This window comes from Protomyctophum bolini (genome assembly GCF_963924005.1).
Source record: "Protomyctophum bolini genome assembly, chromosome: 11".
Lineage (NCBI taxonomy): Eukaryota > Metazoa > Chordata > Actinopteri > Myctophiformes > Myctophidae > Protomyctophum > Protomyctophum bolini.
In genome coordinates, this window is record NC_137872.1 from 24,323,593 (window position 1) to 24,346,714 (window position 23,122).

General features: G+C 43.7%; 1 protein-coding gene across 1 annotated transcript in view; it reads left to right on the plus strand.

The window, feature by feature from the left end:
* kcnt2b (potassium sodium-activated channel subfamily T member 2b) overlaps window positions 1-23,122 on the plus strand; it is a gene marked incomplete at both ends in the record, with an annotated part of 81,360 nt that overhangs the window by 27,766 nt on the left and 30,472 nt on the right. The window contains 11 exons of the mRNA XM_080775653.1: window positions 990-1,069; window positions 2,805-2,907; window positions 8,610-8,658; window positions 9,325-9,384; window positions 10,100-10,174; window positions 11,150-11,233; window positions 12,021-12,115; window positions 17,366-17,546; window positions 19,836-20,000; window positions 21,048-21,184; window positions 22,628-22,691. Of these exons, the coding sequence (XP_080631779.1) occupies window positions 990-1,069; window positions 2,805-2,907; window positions 8,610-8,658; window positions 9,325-9,384; window positions 10,100-10,174; window positions 11,150-11,233; window positions 12,021-12,115; window positions 17,366-17,546; window positions 19,836-20,000; window positions 21,048-21,184; window positions 22,628-22,691 (1,093 nt within the window). The remainder of the gene's footprint in view (window positions 1-989; window positions 1,070-2,804; window positions 2,908-8,609; window positions 8,659-9,324; window positions 9,385-10,099; window positions 10,175-11,149; window positions 11,234-12,020; window positions 12,116-17,365; window positions 17,547-19,835; window positions 20,001-21,047; window positions 21,185-22,627; window positions 22,692-23,122) is intronic.

The following is a 23,122-nucleotide window of genomic DNA, read 5'->3' on the forward strand; positions in this document are numbered from 1 at the left end:
TTCTGTCCCTTCACTCCCTCCCTCTACATCCACTGTACACATGCTTTGTATGCGACGGCGCACCTCATGATGTGAGGTGTTTTCTCTAACCCTGTGGTTCTCAACCTGTTCAGGCTGTGACCCCCCCAAAATAATCATACTGTATGTGAACTGGGGGACACTTTTTTCCCTCATGTACTATTTGACAATTTGGCGAATGTTTGACCAGTTTCCATAGCATAGTTTGTTGATTACTTTTGATGCAGTAATCATATTCTTTGAGTGGTGCAGCCGCTCCAACTACCAGCTATGTCTGTCCATCCCTGTGTATGTATGTCAGAGTACAGTAAAGCACAGTACAGTACACTACTGGAGCACAGTACAGTACAGTACAGTACAGTACAGTACAGTGCATTACAATACAGTACAAAGTACAGTACAGAGTACAGTACAGTACATGTAGCCTACATTATGCATACAGTACAGTACAGTACAGTACAGTACAGTACAGTACAGAACAGTACAGTACAGTACAGTATGAATACCGTACAGTACGAATACAGTACAGTACGAGTATGGTACGAGCACAGTACAGAGTGTAGTACATTACGCGTACAGTACAGTATGCGCACAGTAGAGTAGAGTACAGCACACATACAGTACAGTAAGAGTACAGTATGTGTAGTAGAGTAGAGTACAGTAGAGTACAGTAGAGTACAGTACAGTACAGTACAGTACAGTATGAGTAGTACTGGAGTTCAGTACAGTAACTATAACATAACAGTATAGTTGCAATTTTGTTCTCTTTTTTGAGGTATTAAAAGTATTAAAAGTCCTTAAATTGTCACTTCACTGTGACAATTTTTGGGGTCCTCCCAAAACACGTGGGGTCCCCACCCGGGGGTCCCGACCCACAGGTTGAGAACCACTGCTCTAACCCCTTCTTTCTCTCTCTCTCTCGCTCTCTGTCTCTTTATATTATGTCTATCTCTCTCCATCCCTTTTTCCAGGGTGCAGGTAGAGTTCTATGTGAATGAAAACACTTTCAAGGAGCGCCTCAAGCTCTTCTTCATCAAAAACCAAAGATCCAGTGAGTTATCTGTTGCGTTTGAGGCTTCCTTCCGTCCTCCGTGTCTCATTGTTTGGGGCGCCCGCTCCGTTCTGTGGGGTTTATTACGGGTTTCCCTTTTTATCCTTTTTTTATCAGCAGATTTGTTTTGAAGACATTTATTTTTTTATTTTTTTCGAGTGTTGGCTGTTTGTTTCAGTGTGTGCCTTGCTTTCCCTCAACCTTTTCCATGCATTCTGTTTATTCTATTCGTCTTGTTGTCCAAACTCTGTGGCCCCTTTTCCACCAGGAAAGTCCATGAGCCAGAGCCTCACAATTGAAACCTATAAACCTATATTGATCCTATAAATTGTTTATAGGATCAATATAAGAAAATTAATATATGATAACCCTTCCACAGGAGAAGCTTTTTCATATTTATCAAACATTTAGTTATTTAGTAGATAGGTGAATAGGTAATAATGTAGCTTAATTAATAGTTATCACCATGACACTTCCCCAGTTGATTACTTACACGAAGGCAATGTTTTATTGTATTAATGAGTTTATAGGAAAATATGCAAAGAATTGAAAATATGAAAAGGCTACTACTGTGGAAGGGTTATCATATATTAATTTACTTGACCCTATAACAATTTTATATAGGTTATGTTTTTTTTGCCCACTCAATTCATAATTAACGTCCCAATTTTGGGGTTCTGGCTCATGGACTAAGAACCGGGCCGATTCAACCCAGGTGGAAAAGGAACCTGTGTGGCTGTTCTGTGTTTGCGTTGGAGATCTGTTGGTGTTAGGAGACATGAAAACACATCCTGTCAGCTATATAAAATACAGACTTTAAATTATAATAACAATGATAATAATAACAATACAATAATATTACCGAATCAAAAAATCTTATGGTCATTTTCTTTGTAGGTTGGCTAGGTAATATCCAGCTGTTTCTCTCGGAAATGAACCGGATGTGAAAATTGCACCCGTCATCGCCTCCACGTTATCAGATTTAGAAAAATGCATTTGTCTTGGATTATTTTCCCAGATTGCGTTTGTGGTCGAAACAAGCTTTATTCCATGGCCCATAACTAAAGAAACGCTGACCGCGCTTACAAAAAGAGAAAAGACGTCGGTCAGTCACAACACACTTTTTACATCCGGTTCACGTCTTGGGTCCCGTTGGGCCTTTAAAATAAGAGTCTTAGCTGAAAGAATTCAAATGTATTTACCCCATTTTCTCTTCAATTTAGTCGTTATTGATTCCTCCCCACATTGTCACTGCAGTGAGGAGCCCCCACTGGGAGGACATGCTTCTGTCCTACTCCTCCCACCCAACACTCCCTGCCGACAGGTGCTGGCCCTCAGCCCGTAGGAGTACTTTGCATTGACAAAATAATGCACCCCCCCCCCCTGCCTGACTTCCCTCCTCTGAACACGGGCCAATTATTCTGTTCGTATATACGCTCGACAAATGCAATGCGGTGGATTCGAACCTCCGGACTCAGCAGTGGTGCGGAGGCACTTTAACCACTGCGCCAAACTAGAATTAATTAAATCTATCAAACGGTCCCTAACCTTAACTAATATTAATTAATTCAACTTCACCAAAACATTCTAACATTGCATATAACTTTAATATTACCATACCTAAAGTTGAATCTAAGCTCACCACAATCAGCTAAACAGCTATTGCCCCCGACCAATCAATGCCATGTGTGTGTTTAGTTTGACCCAGGTGTGCTCTCCTCTTTCTGCATCGCAGGTCTCCGTGTGCGAATGTTCAACTTTGCACTGAAAGTGCTCAGCTGTCTCCTCTACATCGTCAGAGTTCTGTTGGACAACCCACAGCAGCAGAGACACGACTGGTGAGCGAAAGACCATGACATGAAATAAAGTCAGGAAATGTGGTGGCGCGATAGCAGCGGTGTCTTTACAGTATCAGTGCTCAATAGTTGAGATCACCCGGCATACGTTGTTGTCGCCACGCATTGTGAGTTTGTAGATCTGCTATTTTCAAATGGGCTACATATATATAGGGATAATAGTAATAATAATAAAAATATACAAGACATTTTTAGAATCTGATCTCAGGTCAAAATGCGTTAAGTAAAGTACTTGAGTACATGTCCCAGGTAGTATAAGTACTTGAGTACATGTCCCAGGTAGTATAAAGTACTTCAGTACATGTCCCAGGTAGTATAAAGTACTTGAGTACATGTCCCAGGTAGTATAAGTACTTGAGTACATGTCCCAGGTAGTATAAAGTACTTGAGTACATGTCCCAGGTAGTATAAAGTACTTCAGTACATGTCCCAGGTAGTATAAAGTACTTCAGTACATGTCCCAGGTAGTATAAAGTACTTCAGTACATGTCCCAGGTAGTATAAAGTACTTGAGTACATGTCCCAGGTAGTATAAAGTACTTGAGTACATGTCCCAGGTAGTATAAAGTACTTGAGTACATGTCCCAGGTAGTATAAAGTACTTCAGTACATGTCCCAGGTAGTATAAAGTACTTGAGTACATGTCCCAGGTAGTATAAAGTACTTCAGTACATGTCCCAGGTAGTATAAAGTACTTGAGTACATGTCCCAGGTAGTATAAAGTACTTGAGTACATGTCCCAGGTAGTATAAAGTACTTCAGTACATGTCCCAGGTAGTATAAAGTACTTCAGTACATGTCCCAGGTAGTATAAAGTACTTGAGTACATGTCCCAGGTAGTATAAAGTACTTGAGTACATGTCCCAGGTAGTATAAAGTGCTTCAGTACATGTCCCAGGTAGTATAAAGTACTTCAGTACATGTCCCAGGTAGTATAAAGTACTTCAGTACATGTCCCAGGTAGTATAAAGTACTTCAGTACATGTCCCAGGTAGTATAAAGTACTTCAGTACATGTCCCAGGTAGTATAAAGTACTTCAGTACATGTCCCAGGTAGTATAAGTACTTGAGTACATGTCCCAGGTAGTATAAAGTACTTCAGTACATGTCCCAGGTAGTATAAAGTACTTGAGTACATGTCCCAGGTAGTATAAAGTACTTCAGTACATGTCCCAGGTAGTATAAAGTACTTCAGTACATGTCCCAAGTAGTATAAAGTACTTCAGTACATGTCCCAGGTAGTATAAAGTACTTCAGTACATGTCCCAGGTAGTATAAAGTACTTCAGTACATGTCCCAGGTAGTATAAAGTACTTCAGTACATGTCCCAGGTAGTATAAAGTACTTGAGTAGTAGTAGTAGGTAGTATAACCACTATTAAAAAAATCTTCTTTAGCTTGCGCTGACTGTTCAGCTGCTATATAATAACCCCTACGGAAGATACTACCAAACTGACCAATAAGGGAAAGCTTTGCTCCCTGCATGGCTGCTTATCACTCCCCTCACCCAGGGCAAATATAGACTGGGTATGTGACAGTATAGTTTAAATGGTAAATGGTGCATTTATATAGCACGTCCTTTATCCAAGGTGCTTTACATAGACTGTGCATTACATTCACGCACGCACGCACGAACGCACGCACGCACGCACACACACACACACAGTGGAGGGAACCATCTACAAACTCACAACCCCTCGCAATGTGAGGCGTTGTGAGCTTATAGATCTGCTAATATTTTCACAATGTGTAGCCTATCTGTGGAACAGAGTCAAACTAAATGTATGCCTCAACTCAAATGTGATTATTTTGTTCAAATATTATTTTGGAGGTTGTCCCCTGTTCAAATATGAGTATTTTCTTTGGGAGGGGCCTGAGGGGTCACCTGTTATTGTGATTATTTTTGTGAGTCACGGCCTGAAAAGGTTGAGAAGCACTGGTTCAGAGGATGGGGTCAGTCCTGTGTGAGGTGATGGTCATTTTCTTTCCGACGTCTTCACTGGAGAGGACGTTGTTCTAACACATGTTTCTCTTTCTGCGTTGCTCCCTCCCCACCCCCACCCCACCCCCAGCGTGGACGGAGTAAACTGCACCAAACAGAACGCCTCTGGCCGCGCCTGGAGCGAGTTTGATTGGTAAGAATCACATGCAGTATGCAGGCGTCTAATTAAGCCATTAAGACCCGGGAAAGCAACCGTGTCATTTTAGATTTGAGCTATATGTCACCTCTGTCGGGTGGAAACTTGCGAATACCTGCACCGCTGCCCGCAAGTCAGCCCCTGCCCGCAAATTACGGGTTGGGCAGCTTGCACTGTCCCTAAATGGTATTTTGGTGCAGCGTTACCTGCTATCCACTGTGCCGACAGTCCGACACCGTTATTTGCGTAATAAGGTGTGGCCATGGGCACGCCTTCCCCAAAATTGCTATTTTGGCCATACACATTTGGGAAAGTGCATAGCAGGGTTTAAAAGCACCCATAAGCCATAATGCCAAATCTGTTTGGTATAGCGCGACGTGCCTGCAATGGAGATGTCTGGAGTCAGGCTGCTTCAGTGCACAACATCTCTGTTGGGTGGAAACCTCATAATGTATGTCTATGTCCACAAGATAACAGGTCAAGTGGGCGCCTTGGACATCTGGGCAGTGCACCTCCATGTAAGATTGGCAATTTTGTCCAAAACGTAAAAAGGAAATATATATTCTAAAAATATGTTTAATTAAAAGAAAGTAAACATAGTAATCATTACATGCTTAACCCATTTAGGACTGAGGGCGATTCTAAAAACCCATTCTAAATCCTGACCTAGTTTTTCTGAAAAACGTATTCATTCAAAAATGACAAAAGTGTTAGTGTTGCTATATACAGTACAGGGTACTGTACATAGCAACAAGAACCCCATTTTTTTTGGACAAAATAGCCAATTATAAATTGAGGTGCCCAGATGTCCAAGGTACAACTGCTACTTTGTGACTTTGTGGGGAGGGGGACGACGACGACGACAAAAAGTTAAAATATGGAGATAAGAGGTTTGTGCCCGACAGCAACAATATATACAGCAACAGAAAACTGTTAGGATTTAGAGGACATTCGTAGTTAACACATCGACTGGCATTTCAGTCCCACCCATCCCTGGGGTATTGAAAAGTAAAGCACGCCCCTGGGACAACCCAGGGGCGTGTGGTTCCATCTGCCTGGAACCACAACCGCGACAGGCACCAGGCGCACGGGCAGGCCCCGAGTAATTGGCAGGGAATGAATTAATGGGCCCCAGGTCTTAATGGGTTAAGAGTGATCACAATGGCCTGGAACTAAAGGTCAGGGAGCCGCGCGTCCAGGGGGACGATAGCTTCGGCAGCACCGGACCAGCTCCAGACTATTGTGTAACACAATCAATGGAAGTTGACTTAAACCGATGCTTCACAATGCATGATATTGGACATTACATTTCCACAGCCATTTGTCACAGTGCCACTTGTATGGATTATTTGCCAACATAATACATATGTTGTGCCTGCGCGGCCTAATCAACGGCCTGGCCCGTTTGGACAAAGCATGTTCGGCGCTGTCGCGTGGAAACCTTGCATGACCAAAACATGCCACGTTCGTGAGCTTGTAGATTGGCTATTTTCACTGCCTTTGTGCGACACTCTTGTAGCCTATTAGGAAGTTTACGGGAGGAAAAATGTTGAAATATGGAGATGTGAGGATAGATGGATAGAGAGAGAAAGAAAGGAGGATGGGGTGGAGCATTAAGCGGGTGTTAGGGGGTCCTGGGGTTGTGCCATAGGAGTGCTCAGGGACCCATTGATCTAATTGGAGGCTGGTGACACTGGCTAAGCTCTGGCTCCAAATGAATAAGGGCCATGACAGAGTGAGCTCAGTGAAGAGATCCGCTGCCTCCTGTTCCCACTCAGCCAGACCAGTGTTGCCATGTCTGCTTATAAGCAACGTTGGGCTTCCTTTTTCAGGTAAAGTTGCTTGTAAATATCTGGTACTTCATTAACTTTACCACAATTTACCAATAGCAAAGTACAACATATGCAATCATGAACAACTGAACTCACTTCAGTGACGCACAACCATGCATAGCCTGCTGAGACTCGAGGACAGAGGGATCTCAGGTGGAGTTGTTGCTGCTGCTGCTGCCAAACAATAACAGAGGGGGCAGACAGTGTTGTCAACTCTCCAGTAACGGAAGTAGCTACTGGCTCTTCAGAAAGTCTCTAGAAGTCGGGTGGTATATGCGCGCGCAAAGCGCTAGTGTCCCTAGCGACTTTTAGGCGCCCCTAGCAACGAAAATATGGAGCCAGCCCAGAACACCATTTCCTTGCTCTGTGCACATAACCGAGCCGAGGAAGCCAGACGCGCCGAGCACTTTAGTGTTGCCAACTTAGCGGATTTGAGGCTGAGAGAGGGAAAATGAAGAAAAAGGAGGGTTTTATCTCTGGCGACTGTCAACACGATTTGTCCCCAATTCACCAGAAAAAGTAGCTAGATTTCTCTCCAGAAGCTTTTCACTAATTCAGTCGCTAGGCGGGTCTGGAAAGAAGCTAAATATGGCGACAAATCCGCTAAGTTGGCAACACTAGGCCACTAATGAGTTGTGAGTGAGGACAGGAGTGATTGGCAATGAGTGAGAGCAGGTGATGGAAGGGTAAACAAAAAAACCTGCACGTTGTGCGCTTGTAGATCTGCTATCTTCAAATGGCCTAGTCACTTATTTTGGGCTCGTTTTCATAGAACTGGTTGCTTATTTCTTTCACACATTCTGGCAACAACACTGAGCCAGACTCCTAGGAGCGAATCACAGGCAGCCAAGCAGTCATGATAAGCCCTGGGGTGCCTCGGGCTGCATGGGGGGGGGGGGGGGGGGGGGGGAATAAAAGAGAAAATAAAAGAAAGAAAATGAAAAGTCCTTTCTCTCTCTCTCACCATAATGCTGTAATTTACATTTGACTGTCACTGTGCGAGTGTTGCTCTTCTCTCCAGCTGCAGCAGCTACGCTTCCTTGGCTGTAAACAGTGCAATTAACCCGTCAAGACCCGAGGCCCATTCTACAAAATGTCTTCTGAAAAAGAAAAAAAAAATGTTTCCATGATGTCAAGGACCCCCAGAATCCTTTTCATGTCAAGGACCCCCAGAATCCTTTTCATGTCAAGGACCCCCAGAATCCTTTTCATGTCAAGGACCCCCAGAATCCTTTTCATGTCAAGGACCCCCAAAATTATTATGTATTTGGCCGCCAACCCCCATCTCAATAGATTTTGTTCCAGGGACGGCCCGAGAAGCAAAGATTTTATTTAAAAACAGCAGATCTACAAGCTCATAGCTCATGAAGTGATGCGCTGCGAGCTTGCATATCTGCCATTTTTTAATAGCCAAAGTGTTACAAAATAAAGGTAAAACTGTAAATGACACCGACACTCTCCCGGTTTGAAGGAGTTAAACGTAATGCCTGAACATGAGTTGTGATTATGGCGTACCATAGTGCATCTCTGTGATGTGGTGGAGGGAACAGGGGCAAAATATATCTTCTTTATTGGTCCCCCGTGTGACATATAGTAGGCCTATGCCTCTCAATACCACTAAGTCTTCTCTCCCTCGATGTTCTTTCTGTCTCTCTGCCTTTTCCTTTGTTCTTTCTTATGTCCCATCACCTCTCTCTCTCTCTGTGTGTTTGTAGGAAACTGATCATCTGGGTGGATAGGCCTCTGCCCCTCTGGGCTCTGCAGGTCAGACACTGTGAACCAGCAGCACATGCTTGTGTAAACATGCCTGCAGTCTGTTTGCATGGGCTGCCTTACACACATTACACACATTTTCAAAACACACACACACACACACACACACACACACACACAGCATTATTCAATGTACTGTTTACTTACCCCTGGGGGGCTGCATTTTATGTATGATAGCTAGGTGCTGTACAAATAAAGTTATTATTGTTATTGCTGATATACAGTAGGCCTACAGCAGTACACTGAACGCATTGCTTATTGTTTTGTAGTATTATCTTCATGAATTTGTGACACTGTGACATCTATTTGGCTGCGAAAGGTTTTGTGCCAGGGACCCCCAGAAGAGAAGAACTCTGGGGGTCCCCCAGACACTTTAAGAACCAATGACATACTGACGACAGCAGGCATCTCCAGCCTCCCCCACAGTACCTCTGGTTTATTGCTTCACTTAAAGCATTCCCTGGGATGATCAATCTTCAAAAAGCACCTACCGGGATCCACCCACACACCCACACATATGCCTCTGTTTCTACTATACAGCTTTTAACTTCGCTATGGTCGCGCTGTGTCTTTTATCCCCCCTCCCCCCTCTCTCTCTGTATCTCTTGCTCGTCCCCCCCACCCCACGCACACTTGTTCTTCATTCTGTATCTACAGGTGCTTGTGGCTTTCATCAGCTTTTCAGAAACCATGTTACTGTTGTATCTCAGCTACAAGGTGAGTTAACATTAGCAGCAACTCCTTAATTACCTCATAATAGGTCAGGCTACCTTAACCACTTAATGCACTACAAATAGCAGATCAACAGGTTCACAATGTGCCACGATGGGACACATTTTGTGAGCTTGTAGATCTGCTATTTGTGTCCAATAATGATAAAGCATAGATACTCACAAAACTAACTTAAGTACAGTACTCTTTAAGTAAGTGTCTTTGTTACTGTAGTGTCCACCACTGCTCTCAGGTAGGTACAGTGCTGTAGGTACACCGTTAGGGAACCCCTGCTTGTTTGAAGCTTTATTCATCCAGGCTATACTGTAGGCTGGGAGCTCATGCAGCATTTCCGGGCTGATTGATGCCTGTGGCTCTGCAGCGCCTGTCCACCCACCCCGGTCACACTCAGGTCAGTCTGAGAGAGAGAGAATGAGGACAGCTAGCGACTTAGCCATGTCACCTGTCTCTTAAAGGCAAGAAGCGACTTGCACAATCTTTATCCCCTTTTTTCCATCCCGCTGGCCTGCCACAGTGTAGAAACCAAGCCATTTATCCCACTTCTCTGACCACCGGTCAAGATCTGTTATCTGGTAATCCCGGAAGGTCACCATGATAAAGGAGCAACCCTGACTCCCCCGCCCCATCTGTGTGTGTGTGTGTGTGTGTGTGTGTGTGTGTGTGTGTGTGTGTGTGTGTGTGACATGTGTTTACTTTCCAGGGTAACGTTTGGGAGCAAGTTCTACGCGTTCCCTTCATTCTGGAGATGATCAGTGCTGTGCCCTTCATGATCACTGTGAGTTCACTTCAGTTCAGTACAGGACTGACTCTCTCATCAGGAGACACACTACACACACAGTGCACACTACACACTACACACTGCACACTACACACAGTGCTTCTCAAACATTATGTCCGTGTCATGGACCCCAAATTATGGAACGGGAGCGCCGCACATCAGTAGTGAGGAGTTGCTGCTGAACACGGGAGATAAAAACTGGTCGCACAGCTCGTAGGCATGCTCGGTTTTTCTTTTTTTTTACCAACACAAATTTCAACACAAATAATAGGTCTTCTTCTTCAGGGTGTGTCATACTATGAAGAAGACCTATTATCGTGTTGAAAGTTGAAACATTGGTAAAATAATAATTTAAGAAAAGTTATTGCATCTAACCTCTTTTTAATAATAATTTAAAAAATACCCCAGAATTGAATTATATTTGGCCCCTGGTGCTGACTTTTAAAGTAGTAGGGGGTGGGGCCATTACTGGTCAGAATCCTACTGTGTAAGTGTGTATATTTATCCTGGTCATTAACCACCCACCCTCACACTCTGCAGTTGCATATAAACAATGAAGGGGTTAATTACTACTGGGCATCAGAAAGACTTCTTTAAAGTAGTGGAGAAATGGAATCCAATTCACCCACAAACATTAGACTGTGTTGCAGTGTTTACAACCAGCCTCAAGCTTTGGCTAAATTCAGCACAAAATGTCTCACCCTCAATGGTTGCCTTCCTTGTATTGTTTTTATTATACATTTGTCATATAGATTATTTATGCTCACATTTATTTAATGTGTTGTGATTGTTTATTGTCTGCCTACCCAAGGAAAATCAATTAGCCACTATGGCTACCTCTGGTGCAATAACTTTTTTATTGTGCGCTGTCACTGTAATAATAAAACAATAAGATGAAAATGAAACTAAATAAACGAATGACTAGAGCACACAACCCTAACAACCACGCTTTCCTTCTACTCTTGTTTTCAGGTGATTTTGCCCTCCCTCAGAAATATCTTCATCCCTGTATTTCTCAACTGCTGGCTGGCCAAACATGCCTTGGAGAACATGATAGTGAGTGAGCCACCATTTCCAACAGATATTTCCATTTCTTCCCCTTTCATTGTATGGCCTTTGTTTGTTTGGTGTTTTTCCGCTGGGGCATCGAGGTGTCTCTCTGTGTCACATCAATGTTGAATGTCTCTTCAATCACTGTGTTCTCTCTGCCATATAACAATTTAAACTCTAATATATTTCATTGACAGGACAGGCGGTGGGGGGGAGGGGTCCCCCCAGGGGACTACTGATTGATTGATTGAATTTTTGATCTACGTATCCGCTTGTAAAATGTGAAAACACAGTAAAAAGGACAAACACCGAAAAGCTTGAAAGCTGATTTCCATTGTGGTCCTCTCCAATAGGCATACTACAATATCGCTGTTGTCGGGCAGAAACCCCTCTCCATATTTTAACTTGGTGTTTTTTCCGTAAATTAACATGCCTACTTGATCACACTGCACGACTACAACGTCACACAAAAGTATCAAAAGTAGCAGATCTGATGCTTTTGCTAATTTATAATTTGAATCCTGAAAAGTAACATTCTTGGACTAACAGTACTATCAAATCGCTTCCTAGAGCCAAACTGCATTAGATCATCTATTTTTGCGGAATATTCGCCTCAGAATAGAGATGCTAAGGTTCATGTGGTTAACTCGGCCAAAAACATATCAATTTGGGGGTCCTTGACATGAGAACATTTGAGGACCACTGTCTTACTGTATACTTCTTTTAAGAATACAACATATTTTTGTTCCCCCCCCCCCCACCCCCTCTCTCTCCATCTCTCTATCTGTAAAAGAATGACTTTCACAGAGCGATCCAGAGGACCCATTCAGCCATGTTCAATCAAGTGGTGATTCTCATCAGCACACTGGTCTGCCTCATGTTCACATGGTAGGTAGAGAAGCTCTTGTTCAAAATGGTAGAAAAGCTCACCACCACTGTGGATGAGAGAGCACTGTACTTTACATAGATGGGAAGGCAAAATGGTGCATGAGTTATTGTTACCGTTGGTAGAGAGAGGGGGGAAATCAGAGCTGGAGAGATGGAATGAGAGATATAATGCTTTTAACAAGAGCCGATCTACAAGCTTACTTAATGCGGGACGCATACAGAATCAGGCTTGAAGCCACAAGTGGATGCAGAGAGAAAAGAACAGATTATTTACAGACCTGCGGTGCATTTATACTGTACAGCATGGTGAATAATGAACCATACTAGTCTATAATACACCACATGAAACCCCACACACCATGTTTACATTGCAGAGACTGAGGCTGCGCACACCAGAGATTCTATAGTGTGCAAGACAAGGAAAGGACAATCATTTCGGGCATGTTATTCATTACTGCGTCAAATAAAACATAAAATAAAGATTGTTCACGAGTCGAGTCTTGAGTCTTTGAGGGGCGAGTCTAAGTCGAGTCTCAAGTGCTGACTCGTCTCAAAATCAGAATCAGAATCAACTTAATTGTCACATCACAGGTTTACAAGTGTAAATCAGTGGATGAAATTTGTTTTTGTGCAAGCTCCATTGTTTTTTGTGTATGCCGTACACGATCGTACAGTCTATGCCCAGCTTTGTGAAAAGCTGTTTTATAATCTGCCAGCCTTGATTTTTGTTTTCACATCAACCCGGAGCCCGGTGCCAAACAATCACATAGTCATTTGGCAGCCATCAAACAGCTGTTGGCAAAAGAAAATTGTAGCAGTTTTCCTGCTACACGCCACCTGGTGGCTTTTGCTCCTGTGACAGCAACACAGGTAGACATTATAACACTCATTTATTGCAGAGAGGGCAACGTGGTACAAGCCAGAGCAGATGGAAATATGCCGCTCATGTCAGAGGCTCTTTCCTGAGTGTGTGCAGGTGGGGATGCTTGATTTATTCAGATCGATTATGCACAACAGGTGTGTCGTGAACCGTCACACTGAGCCCAGAATCCAATTAGTTTGACTCGAAAGCTATGGGCCCTAGAGCAGGGGTGGGCAACTTTGACGATGGAGGACCACTATATTTCCACACTCACTCCAGAGGGCCACACTGCATATAAAAAATCACACCTGTGTGAACCAAGTGGTGCAACTCCCCCCCCTCTCTCTCTCTCTCTCTCTCTCTCTCTCTCTCTCTCTCATTAGAGACACAGCACTACCCCTCTCTCTGTTTCTGGCTTCTGCTATTAATAAGTAACATACTCGTGCTCATTGACGTACACAAACTCGTGCTCATTGACGTACACAAACAGGTACACGGACATTGCAAGCTGGTTGTAGAAGTGGTTGCACCACTTAAAAAATACGGAGACAAGAGATACTATATTATAGTATCTCTTATCTCCGTATTCTTTTACATTTTCCGTAAATGAATGCTCTACAGCCTACTTTGTCGTGCTATGTCACAAAAAAAGCCAATTTACAAGATCTTGTAGATCTGCTATTTTCGCAATTTTGTAATTGCAATCCTGAATAATTTTTTGCTAGTTTCATTGGAATCCTGAAAAGTATATATATTTTTTATTTCAAATGTTTAGTTACACATATGTTAACTCTATGAAATTTAATATAAATATATTGGACATAAAACACAAACTACAATTTTAATGCATTAAGCTACTAATAGACGTGTAATTAAAACGGGTCATGTTTGGAATTGTAATAGCTGAAATCAATAATACTGGTCTATACCTGTTCAGGGATATGACATGCTCTTGTGATTGGCTAGGCCTTCTGGTTCCTTTTGCCAACTCTTAACTTGGAAAGGCTGTTTTCAGCATTGGTGGTTGGTCCACCTGATTTTTGGAATCTCTTGCAACAAGAACTTAAACTTAACATCCTAGCATTACTTGGCCATTTTAGGAACTTACTGTGTACCTGTTTTAACTGATTGCTGTCAACATGTGGCTGTTAACAGATTATTGTTAATTTATTGTTTTTCTTTATTGGTTTGTTTATATGCATGTCATCTCGGCATCATTGTAAATGAGTGTCTCCCTCAGAGAATTTAAATAAAGGTTGAATGAATGTTATGTGGCCTCTGGGCCGGAGGAAAAGCCATGGATATAGGGTCACCAAAATCAGTAGGGTTCATTCTGCAATCAGATTATGAGATATGAGTTGACATTTTGGCTTGAGTGGCACTAGAGGAAAGGTCAGCCTGATGGGGCGCTATAAATTACAGTAAAATATGGATATTTGAGGAGTATTGCCTCTATCTATCTATCTATCTATCTGTAACCAAGTGTAGCAAAGGATTTACTTTTATAGTTATGACTACGCCACCTTGAGATAGTTCAAGGAATTACATGAAGAGAGGGTTCCAACAAATGCAAGTTATTTATAAGGACTTCAGACAAAGTTCCAAAACACAGGAATTTCCATTCCATACTGTTTAAGAACAGTATGGAATAACAAATACTTATTAGACCAATGTCATATAATGCAGTAAAATGCGAACAATATCTTAAAAAACTAAGAACAAAACTAAACACACGCACTGAACCACACAGCATGCAGGAAAACAAGAGGAAATGGCTCAATTAAATAACACCAAACACTAAAATCAGTCTAAACAAACAAAACAAACAGCAGTGGTGACATCTAAGGAAGTGAAAACAAAACATTTAGTACACTATAAAGTTAAACAAATAAATCATTGCAACAATTTGATATGTATATACCTATTTGAGTCTGTGTTCATTCACATCGAGCACATGAGCTCATCGCTTCCAGGCACATGAACTCACACTGGGTAGGGTAGTAACAAATAATTAAATTACTTATTTAGAAAACACTTATTTAGTACAATCTAAATAACATCTATCCATCATGTTACTCACCAAGGCAGGGACAGATAAAACACAATTAAGACATGATCTCAGGACCCACAGCCAACACCAAGAAACCTGTTTGTTAGACTGCAGGGCCTTTAAATAGTCAACACTGATTGACAAGGAAGTGGCAGGGCAGCCAGTCTACGGTGGCCCCAAAGGCTCAATTCCAGCCGGCTACATATCTATCTATCTATCTATGCCATGAGTCCAATGTTAAACAGCCCTAAAAACATAATAAAGTCTGTTTGAAAAGATGTTCCTCTTCTTAGAATTGATTTGAAAAATGAACTGTAATTGTTACAAAATTGTCTATGAATCATTATAGGATCAAGCTTATCAAAACTACATATAACATCTTATTTAGGTTTGTACATATTTACCATTGAACGTCACAGGGAATCAGGGATACTCAAATCATTTAGGTTTGAACATATTTACTAGGGTTGTCCCGATCGGATCGGGTGATCGGAAATCAGCTCCGATCACATGATTTTCAAAAGATCGGAATCGGGGAGAAAAGATCAGATTTTTTATTGTCTAATGTAAATCTCAAAGAAAGATGTATAAGCAAATAAATAAACAATGACAGTCATTCTAATAAAAGTATAGTCACATTTTGCCTTTCAATAATTGAAAGGCAACACAACACACTAGACTAGAGTGACATAGATTAGGATATTTGCCATTTGTGATATAGTGTTATATAAAAATATAAAGATCGGATCAGGAAAGATCGGGTATCGGTATGTCTCAAAATCAAATGATCGGAATCGGATCGGGAGTAAAAAGAAACGTGATCGGGACATCCCTAATATTTACCATTGAACGTCACAGGGATACCCAGATCGTTATGGTTCATCATCCTCCAGGCACCGTTATGCTCAGCATGTTTCATAGCAACCCTTTAGATTCCAGACATAATGGGCTGTATTTTGCGTGTCTTAAGTACCAGGTCTTATTCCCTAACTTGAGTAAACTAAAGACCTGGAGGCGTGATCTGGCTATTCTGAGTGGCCAAAGAGCATTGATCACGCCTCCAGGTCTTTAGTTTACTCAAGTTAGGTAATAAGACCTGGTACTTAAGACACGCAAAATACAGCCCCTTGTGTGTGTGTGTGTGTGTGTGTGTGTGTGTGTGTGTGTGTGTGTGTGTGTGTGTGTGTGTGTGTGTGGAAACGTTTTTTCCCTCCTGATTTAACAACGAGATGTGGAGTGCACACAAAGATCATTTGCATGCAGAGGTGCTTTCCAGTGATTTACAAGTGCTGGTAACGATACGTTGGATACAACCGTTGGGCTGACTGACCTGAATTTCCAGCCCGGGATGCCTGTGAGGAAAGAGTACGTTATGCCTGAAGCAAAGACAGACATGCAGGCAGGCGGGCGGATGGTGGGCGTGATTGGTTCAGGAGGGTTTCAGCATGAATGGAAAGCTTTCAGAGTGAGATAGTGGTCTGAAATAAGAGCTGCCTCCAAGGCGGATGATATACGAGGTGAGACGTGTTCAGTTCACCGTTGTGTCTGGTCTGGATGTATAAGAGATGCAGATTACTACCCAGTAGGGTCCTCCTAGAGACGTGTTCAGTTCACCGTTGTGTCTGGTCTGGATGTATAAGAGCTGCAGATTACTACCCAGTAGGGTCCTCCTAGAGACAGAAGCGTGAATGAAACGCTTTGACCTTTTCGTGACCGCCCGTCTGCTTGTTGACTCATCTTACACCTAAATACTGGGTAAACACCCACACCGGTGTGGTGGGCAAACGCTGCATGATAGTGCACACACATTTGGCTCTCTGTCGTGCACGCACGCGCGCATTAAGCAAGCAATCTCACAAAAGGGCACTCGGAGTCTCGGACTGTATGTCCACCATCACTATATCAGTTTGCATGCACGCACTGATGCACGCGCACGCCTGCACACACAAACACACAGATAAAGAGATAAAGCACTGCTATCCATCAATATCCTCTGTTATTCATGGACACTTACATTATCTCTTCTGACCCGAAACTCTTTTTCCTTTCCTTTTACACCTCTGCCTCTCTCATCATCCCTTTCCTTCACCATCTGCATCTTGGTCATATCCTTCTCTCTCATCATCCCTTTCCTTCACCATCTGCATCTTGGTCATATCCTTCTCTCTCATCATCCCTTTCCTCCACCATCTGCATCTTGGCCATATCCTTCTCTCTCATCATCCCTTTCCTCCACCATCTGCATCTTGGCCATATCCTTCTCTCTCATCATCCCTTTCCTCCACCATCTGCATCTTGGCCATATCCCCCGCGTCCCTCTCCCCCCTCCCCCTCTCAGCATCTGTGGTATCCAGCATCTGGAGCGGGCGGGGAACAACCTGACGCTGTTCGACTCGCTCTACTTCTGCGTGGTCACCTTCTCCACGGTGGGCTTTGGAGACGTCACCCCCCAGATCTGGCCCTCGCAGCTGCTGGTGGTCATCATGATCTTTGTGGCTCTCATCGTGCTTCCGATCCAGGTGACGTACGGTGGGCCGAACGAGACCGTTGACCGACCCACAGGGGAATGTGTTTTTTTTTAAAGATGGATTTTTCTGCCTTGGATAGTGTACAGTATGGTGACAGGAAATGGGGAGAGAGATGGGGGGTGACATGTGGCAAAGGTCGTCAGGATCGGTAGTCGACCCCTGCGACACGCCGCCAGGCAGCCTAGGTGCCTGGACCGCTACTATAGCCGCCCGGACCTAAACATGCCCGGACTTAAACATGCGGTAGTGCTTATGATAGCTTACGAAGTGCTTACGAAACAAATGGGTTTTTAGCAGCTTTTTTAATGTGTCGACAGATTCTGCCCTCCTTAGGGAAAGGGGTAATTAATTCCATAGGGTAGGGGCTACAACTGCAAAAGCTCTATCGCCTTTAGTTCTTAGTTTTGTATTAGGAACTTTAAGAAGGTCTTACCTGAAGACCTCAGTGTTCTCACATTTGCTATAGGGGATTATTGTTCAGTTATATACAAGGGAGACAGCCCATGGAGAGCTTTAAAAGTGATTAATACATTTTTAAAAACAATTATGCAGTCAATTGTAAGCCAGTGTAAAGCAGCAAGCACAGGGGTGATATGAGAACCTCTAAAAGTGTTCGTTAAAAGTCTAGCAGCTGCATTTTGCACCAACTGGAGGCGGTGTATTGAAGAGCGACTGAGGGTAGTGAATAATGAGTTACAATGTTTATGTTGAAGCGACTTTGGGTACCTTGAAAAGCGCTATATAAATCGTATATATTATTATTACTTCCACTCCGCCAGATAAACATGAGAGCCTGGTCTCTGCAAGTTCAACTCCCCAGATCAATTTCCACATCATTATACTACACCATATTTACTCTAGGAACACCGTTTGCACACCGTTTGCACACCAACATAATTATCCAGTTTAAATGCAATAATTCTAACTAACATTCACTCAGACTCGTTGGTCTGCAGTGCTTGCGTTCCTGTATTCTCAGGAGTCGTGTTAAAAATATGAATAATTGCCTCGTCTGTGTGTACACGTCGTGAAAGAAAGCAGTCCAGTGGACGTTTATTCCACATACTGTAATGTGGAGCCCTTGGCAGCAAGCGCCCTATTGCCTCCTGTTACGAGCCTTGTCCTATCCAATACATAGTTCTGTGATGAAAAATGAATTAAACGAACGTAAAAACATCCATTTTACGGAGACAACGAGAAAAAGCTGACTCAAAAAGACAAGGTGAACTTTGCATCGCCAACATGCTGCTTGACGCCCACTACCCATCTTTCATCCTTAAATAACCCCTGACATTTAGAAAGCACCCAACCCCTACTCCCCCTTTACCTCACCCCCTTGATGTGCGTGTGCGTGCGCGCGCGCGCGTGTGTGTGTGTTTGGCCAGTCCCGAGTCTTCACAGAAGAGCTGGAGATCATATCAGCATTCAAAGCAACTGTCTGTCTAGACTCTAGATCTCTACTTCAATTAATCTGTTTTCTATGGCTATGACTAATGTGTCCTCTATCGCTCCAGTAGTCCACAATTCATTTCCCCTCATTTCCCTCAATTTCCACTAAATGTCTCCATCGGACGTCTTTGCGAACACCTGCTCCTGCTCAATTTGGACAACCCATTTTCTTGATTTGAATCTGAAACTGCTGTTAATTCTGTCGATATGCCTTCCCCTTTTTTGCTATCCAAACTCCTTCTGAATGCCTCCCATCCGTGGCATACATTAGCACTTGTCTTAATGCCCCCCAAAACACTCTTCCTATGAGACTGAAACACTTGCATCAGTCTGCAAGTTGTTCCAAGCTGCAGGGGCAGCTAGCACACTGGAAATTACATTTGCCAAGTTCAGTTTAAGGGACAGTAAGTAAGTCGGTTGAAGCTGTAAGCTGTGGTTACTGGTTTTTGTGTGAAATAGACCCACAAAGGTAGGAGGGAGGGAAGCAAGCCAAGGTTGGATTTATAAATAAATAGTTAGGTACCAGTGTGTGAGGCTATACGTGCTGCCAATGAAGACAACTCTGACATAGATATCTGGTGAGTGAGAAACTTGCAGCCTGTAGCCTACCACACAGCATTGTGGTACACCGTTCATATCTAACCGTTGCAAGCATTTAGCAGAGTGGAATGCATTTAAAACTAGATCACCAGAGAGTTCTGTAAGGGAAGAAAAGTTGGTCTCAACCCGTTTTCTTTTTTCATGGCAACAAAGAAGAGTATTGCTCACATTGCTATTTTGTTACTTTTAAGTAAGTGCTTTTTCTTTCTCATCTGTATTATCTGAGTTCAGTTCGAGCAGTTGGCCTTCCTGTGGATGGAGCGTCAGAAGTCTGGAGGGAACTACAGCCGCTACCGGGCCCAGACGGAGAAGCATGTGGTGCTGTGTGTCAGCTGCCTGAAGATAGACCTTCTCATGGACTTCCTCAATGAGTTCTTTGCTCACCCCCGTCTGCAGGTCTCTTGAACCACTACTCCACCAGTCATTCTCAACCTCTTTTGTTTTTAGTGGTTCCCACTAAAAACAAACCAACATACAGTATAAGTGTCTGTATGTGCAGATACAGTGAATCTGCTCAAAGTGACAATTTACTTTTAAGACCTTTTTAATACCAAATTGGCTTTATAGAAAAAGGCAGATGAACACCTCAAAAGGTTGGTGACAGGTGTGTAGGACAAAAGTGCATTAAAGGGTATCTTTGAAAAACAAAGAAAAAGACACTGTCGGAAACGTGCATTTCTTTTTGCTCTTTAATGTGTCTGTGGAACCGAGTTAAACTAAATGTAATATATATACAATTCCAAGTTCTTGTCATGTTTGGGCGTCCCCAATTCAACTTCAAATATCATTATTTTGGGGGGTCGCGGGCTGAACGTTTTGGGAACCGTTGCACAGATCCTCATTTGATACCATTTTTGTTGTCAAAAAAAACGATGTAAAATGTTTCACAAAATAGGGACACAGAATTAATGTGGTTAAATGTTTTCACAATGGGCAAGAGGGCATGCTGTTGTGTACTTTTGTACTGTGCATGTCTTGTCTCTAATCCGCTGCAGAAGCATTAATGCAGATCAAACGCCTGTCTTATTTATGTCACAGCAGATGTATGAGTTTGTTTGTGCATCGACGTGTATGTGTGTGTGTGTGTGTGTGTGTGTGTGTGTCTGTAAATGTGTCTTGCCATTTGAAGCATGCCTCTCTCTCTCTCTCTCTCTCTCTCTCTCTCTCTCTCTCATTCAGCTCTCACTGTGAGCAAACAGCAGGCAGGATTGATACTTTTGATGTATGTTAGTAGTTGCACACCAAAGTTGCACACCAAAGAAATTACAAGCCAATATTAATGCTCACAACGTCTATCACGATCGGCTTTTAGGTCTGCTGTTAGATCTGATATTTCCTGTTATTATCGGTGACGGTGAATCAATCACTCAATTGTGTGTGTGTGTGTCTGTGTGTGTGTGTGTGTGTGTGTGTGCGCGTGTGCGTACGTGGGTGCGTGCGTAGGATTACTATGTCGTGATCCTGTGTCCAGCTGAGATGGACGTCCAGGTGCGCCGGGTTCTCCATGTTCCCCTGTGGGCCCAGAGGGTCATCTACCTGCAGGGCTCTGCCCTCAAGGACCAGGACCTGATGAGGGCCAAGTGAGTCAGTCCTCCATACAGTACAGGACCTGATGAGGGCCAAGTGAGTCAGTCCTCCATACACACTACAGGACCTGATGAGGGCCAAGTGAGTCAGTCCTCCATACAGTACAGGACCTGATGAGGGCCAAGTGAGTCAGTCCTCCACACAGTACAGGACCTGATGAGGGCCAAGTGAGTCAGTCCTCCACACACAGTAGAGGACCTGATGAGGGCCAAGTGAGTCAGTCCTCCACACACAGTAGAGGACCTGATGAGGACCAAGTGAGTCAGTCCTCCACAGTACAGGCAGAGATAGGAGGCTCGCCGCCACCTGTCCTCAAACCTTTTCATTTCAAGAACCCCCCAGAGAGTCTGTAACTCCACACCTGGTGGAGAAAGTACTCACATTCTTCAGCTCATGAAATGTAAGCGAACCTAGTCATCAATGGGAGTCGCCCCCATGCCACCTAAGCCAATGGGAGCCGCCTAAACGCCGCCTAAGCCAATGGGAGCAGCCAGCCAATCGTGTAGAAGCGACCTAGTCATGATTGGCTGCCTCCTAACCTATGACACGGGCACGGCGGAAGTCTGCAATGCCCAGACCAGTGAGACCACACTCTAAACCATAGACATATATAAACACTGCAGCGGAGCGGAGCGCCTGATATAACACCGGCTAATGTTATGAGCAAACTGGAGAGCAGGAAAGATGCACGGAGACAGCGTTTGTTTCACCTGACAAATATTACTATGTAATATTTCTTGTTTTTACTTAAGTAAAATTATCAATACAGAAATGTTGAAACACTCTACACTGCCTACACTACACCTACAACAACTGAAGCCTCAACACACAGAAGTGGCACATAAAAGCGGGAGCTCATCATAATTTCGGCACGTCGGCCCCTTAGAGTTTATATGAATAGAGACGGCACCCGAGTTCTCCTCCCATCCACTTGCATTAAGTTGCTCAAAAGTGCATGAGGCGACTTCACTCCTCCTTCCGGGTAGGAACAGAATGCATTCTGGGATGGATTGGACCCAAACACATGAACGCGCTGGCCGTTGACTATCATTGCACGCGTTCACGTGCGTTCACGTTTGAAACAGCGTTCACGTGACATCATGAACGTGCACAATGATAGTCAACGGACCAGCGTGTTCATGTGCTTGGGTCCAAACTGCAATACCAAATTTGATTTAATGTGACTCCTTCTATCTCGTTCATAAACAGCGTGGGTTTGAAGGACGCGTTTTTTTTGTTCTATTGTCCTGGAGCCCGCTCCTTTGTCCTCGCTCTCTCAATAACATGACAACGTCCTCCCTCTCTCTTTTTCCCCTTCCATCACGCCTCTCCGATTCTCTCCCCCCCCCCCCCCCCCTCTCCCTCTCTCTCTCTGTCATTGGGACCCTGTGTCCATGGCTTTCCCTTTGACCTCGTGCTCTACTAATCCCCCGTAGGATGGACGACGCCGAGGCCTGCTTTATCCTCAGCAACCGGTTCGAGGTGGATCGCTTCGCTGCTGTACGTTCCTAAAACCGTCTCCCCTTCTCACCCATGATGCAGTGACTAGTGTCCCGACAACCCCCATCATCTCAGACTCTCAACCGCCTACCCTCATCCCCCTCCCGCCCATACTCCTCCATGAATATAAACAGTTTAGAGAGGACAACGTGTAACTGCAGCTCTGTTAACATCTGTTGGTATTCTCCCCATGCCTCCTCCATCCATCCTCTCCTTTAGTGCACACTCACACACAGCCATGAACACTTGTGGATGAAAGTATATTAGAATTGGAACGCTGTATGTGTGTGTGTGTGTGTGTGTGTGTGTGTGTGTGTGTGTGTGTGTGTGAGTGTGTGTGTGTGAGTGTGTGTGTGTGAGTGTATGTGTGTGTGTGCGTGCGTGCGTGCGTGCACTGTCTGTGGTTTAACGAGGCTTCACAGATGACACAT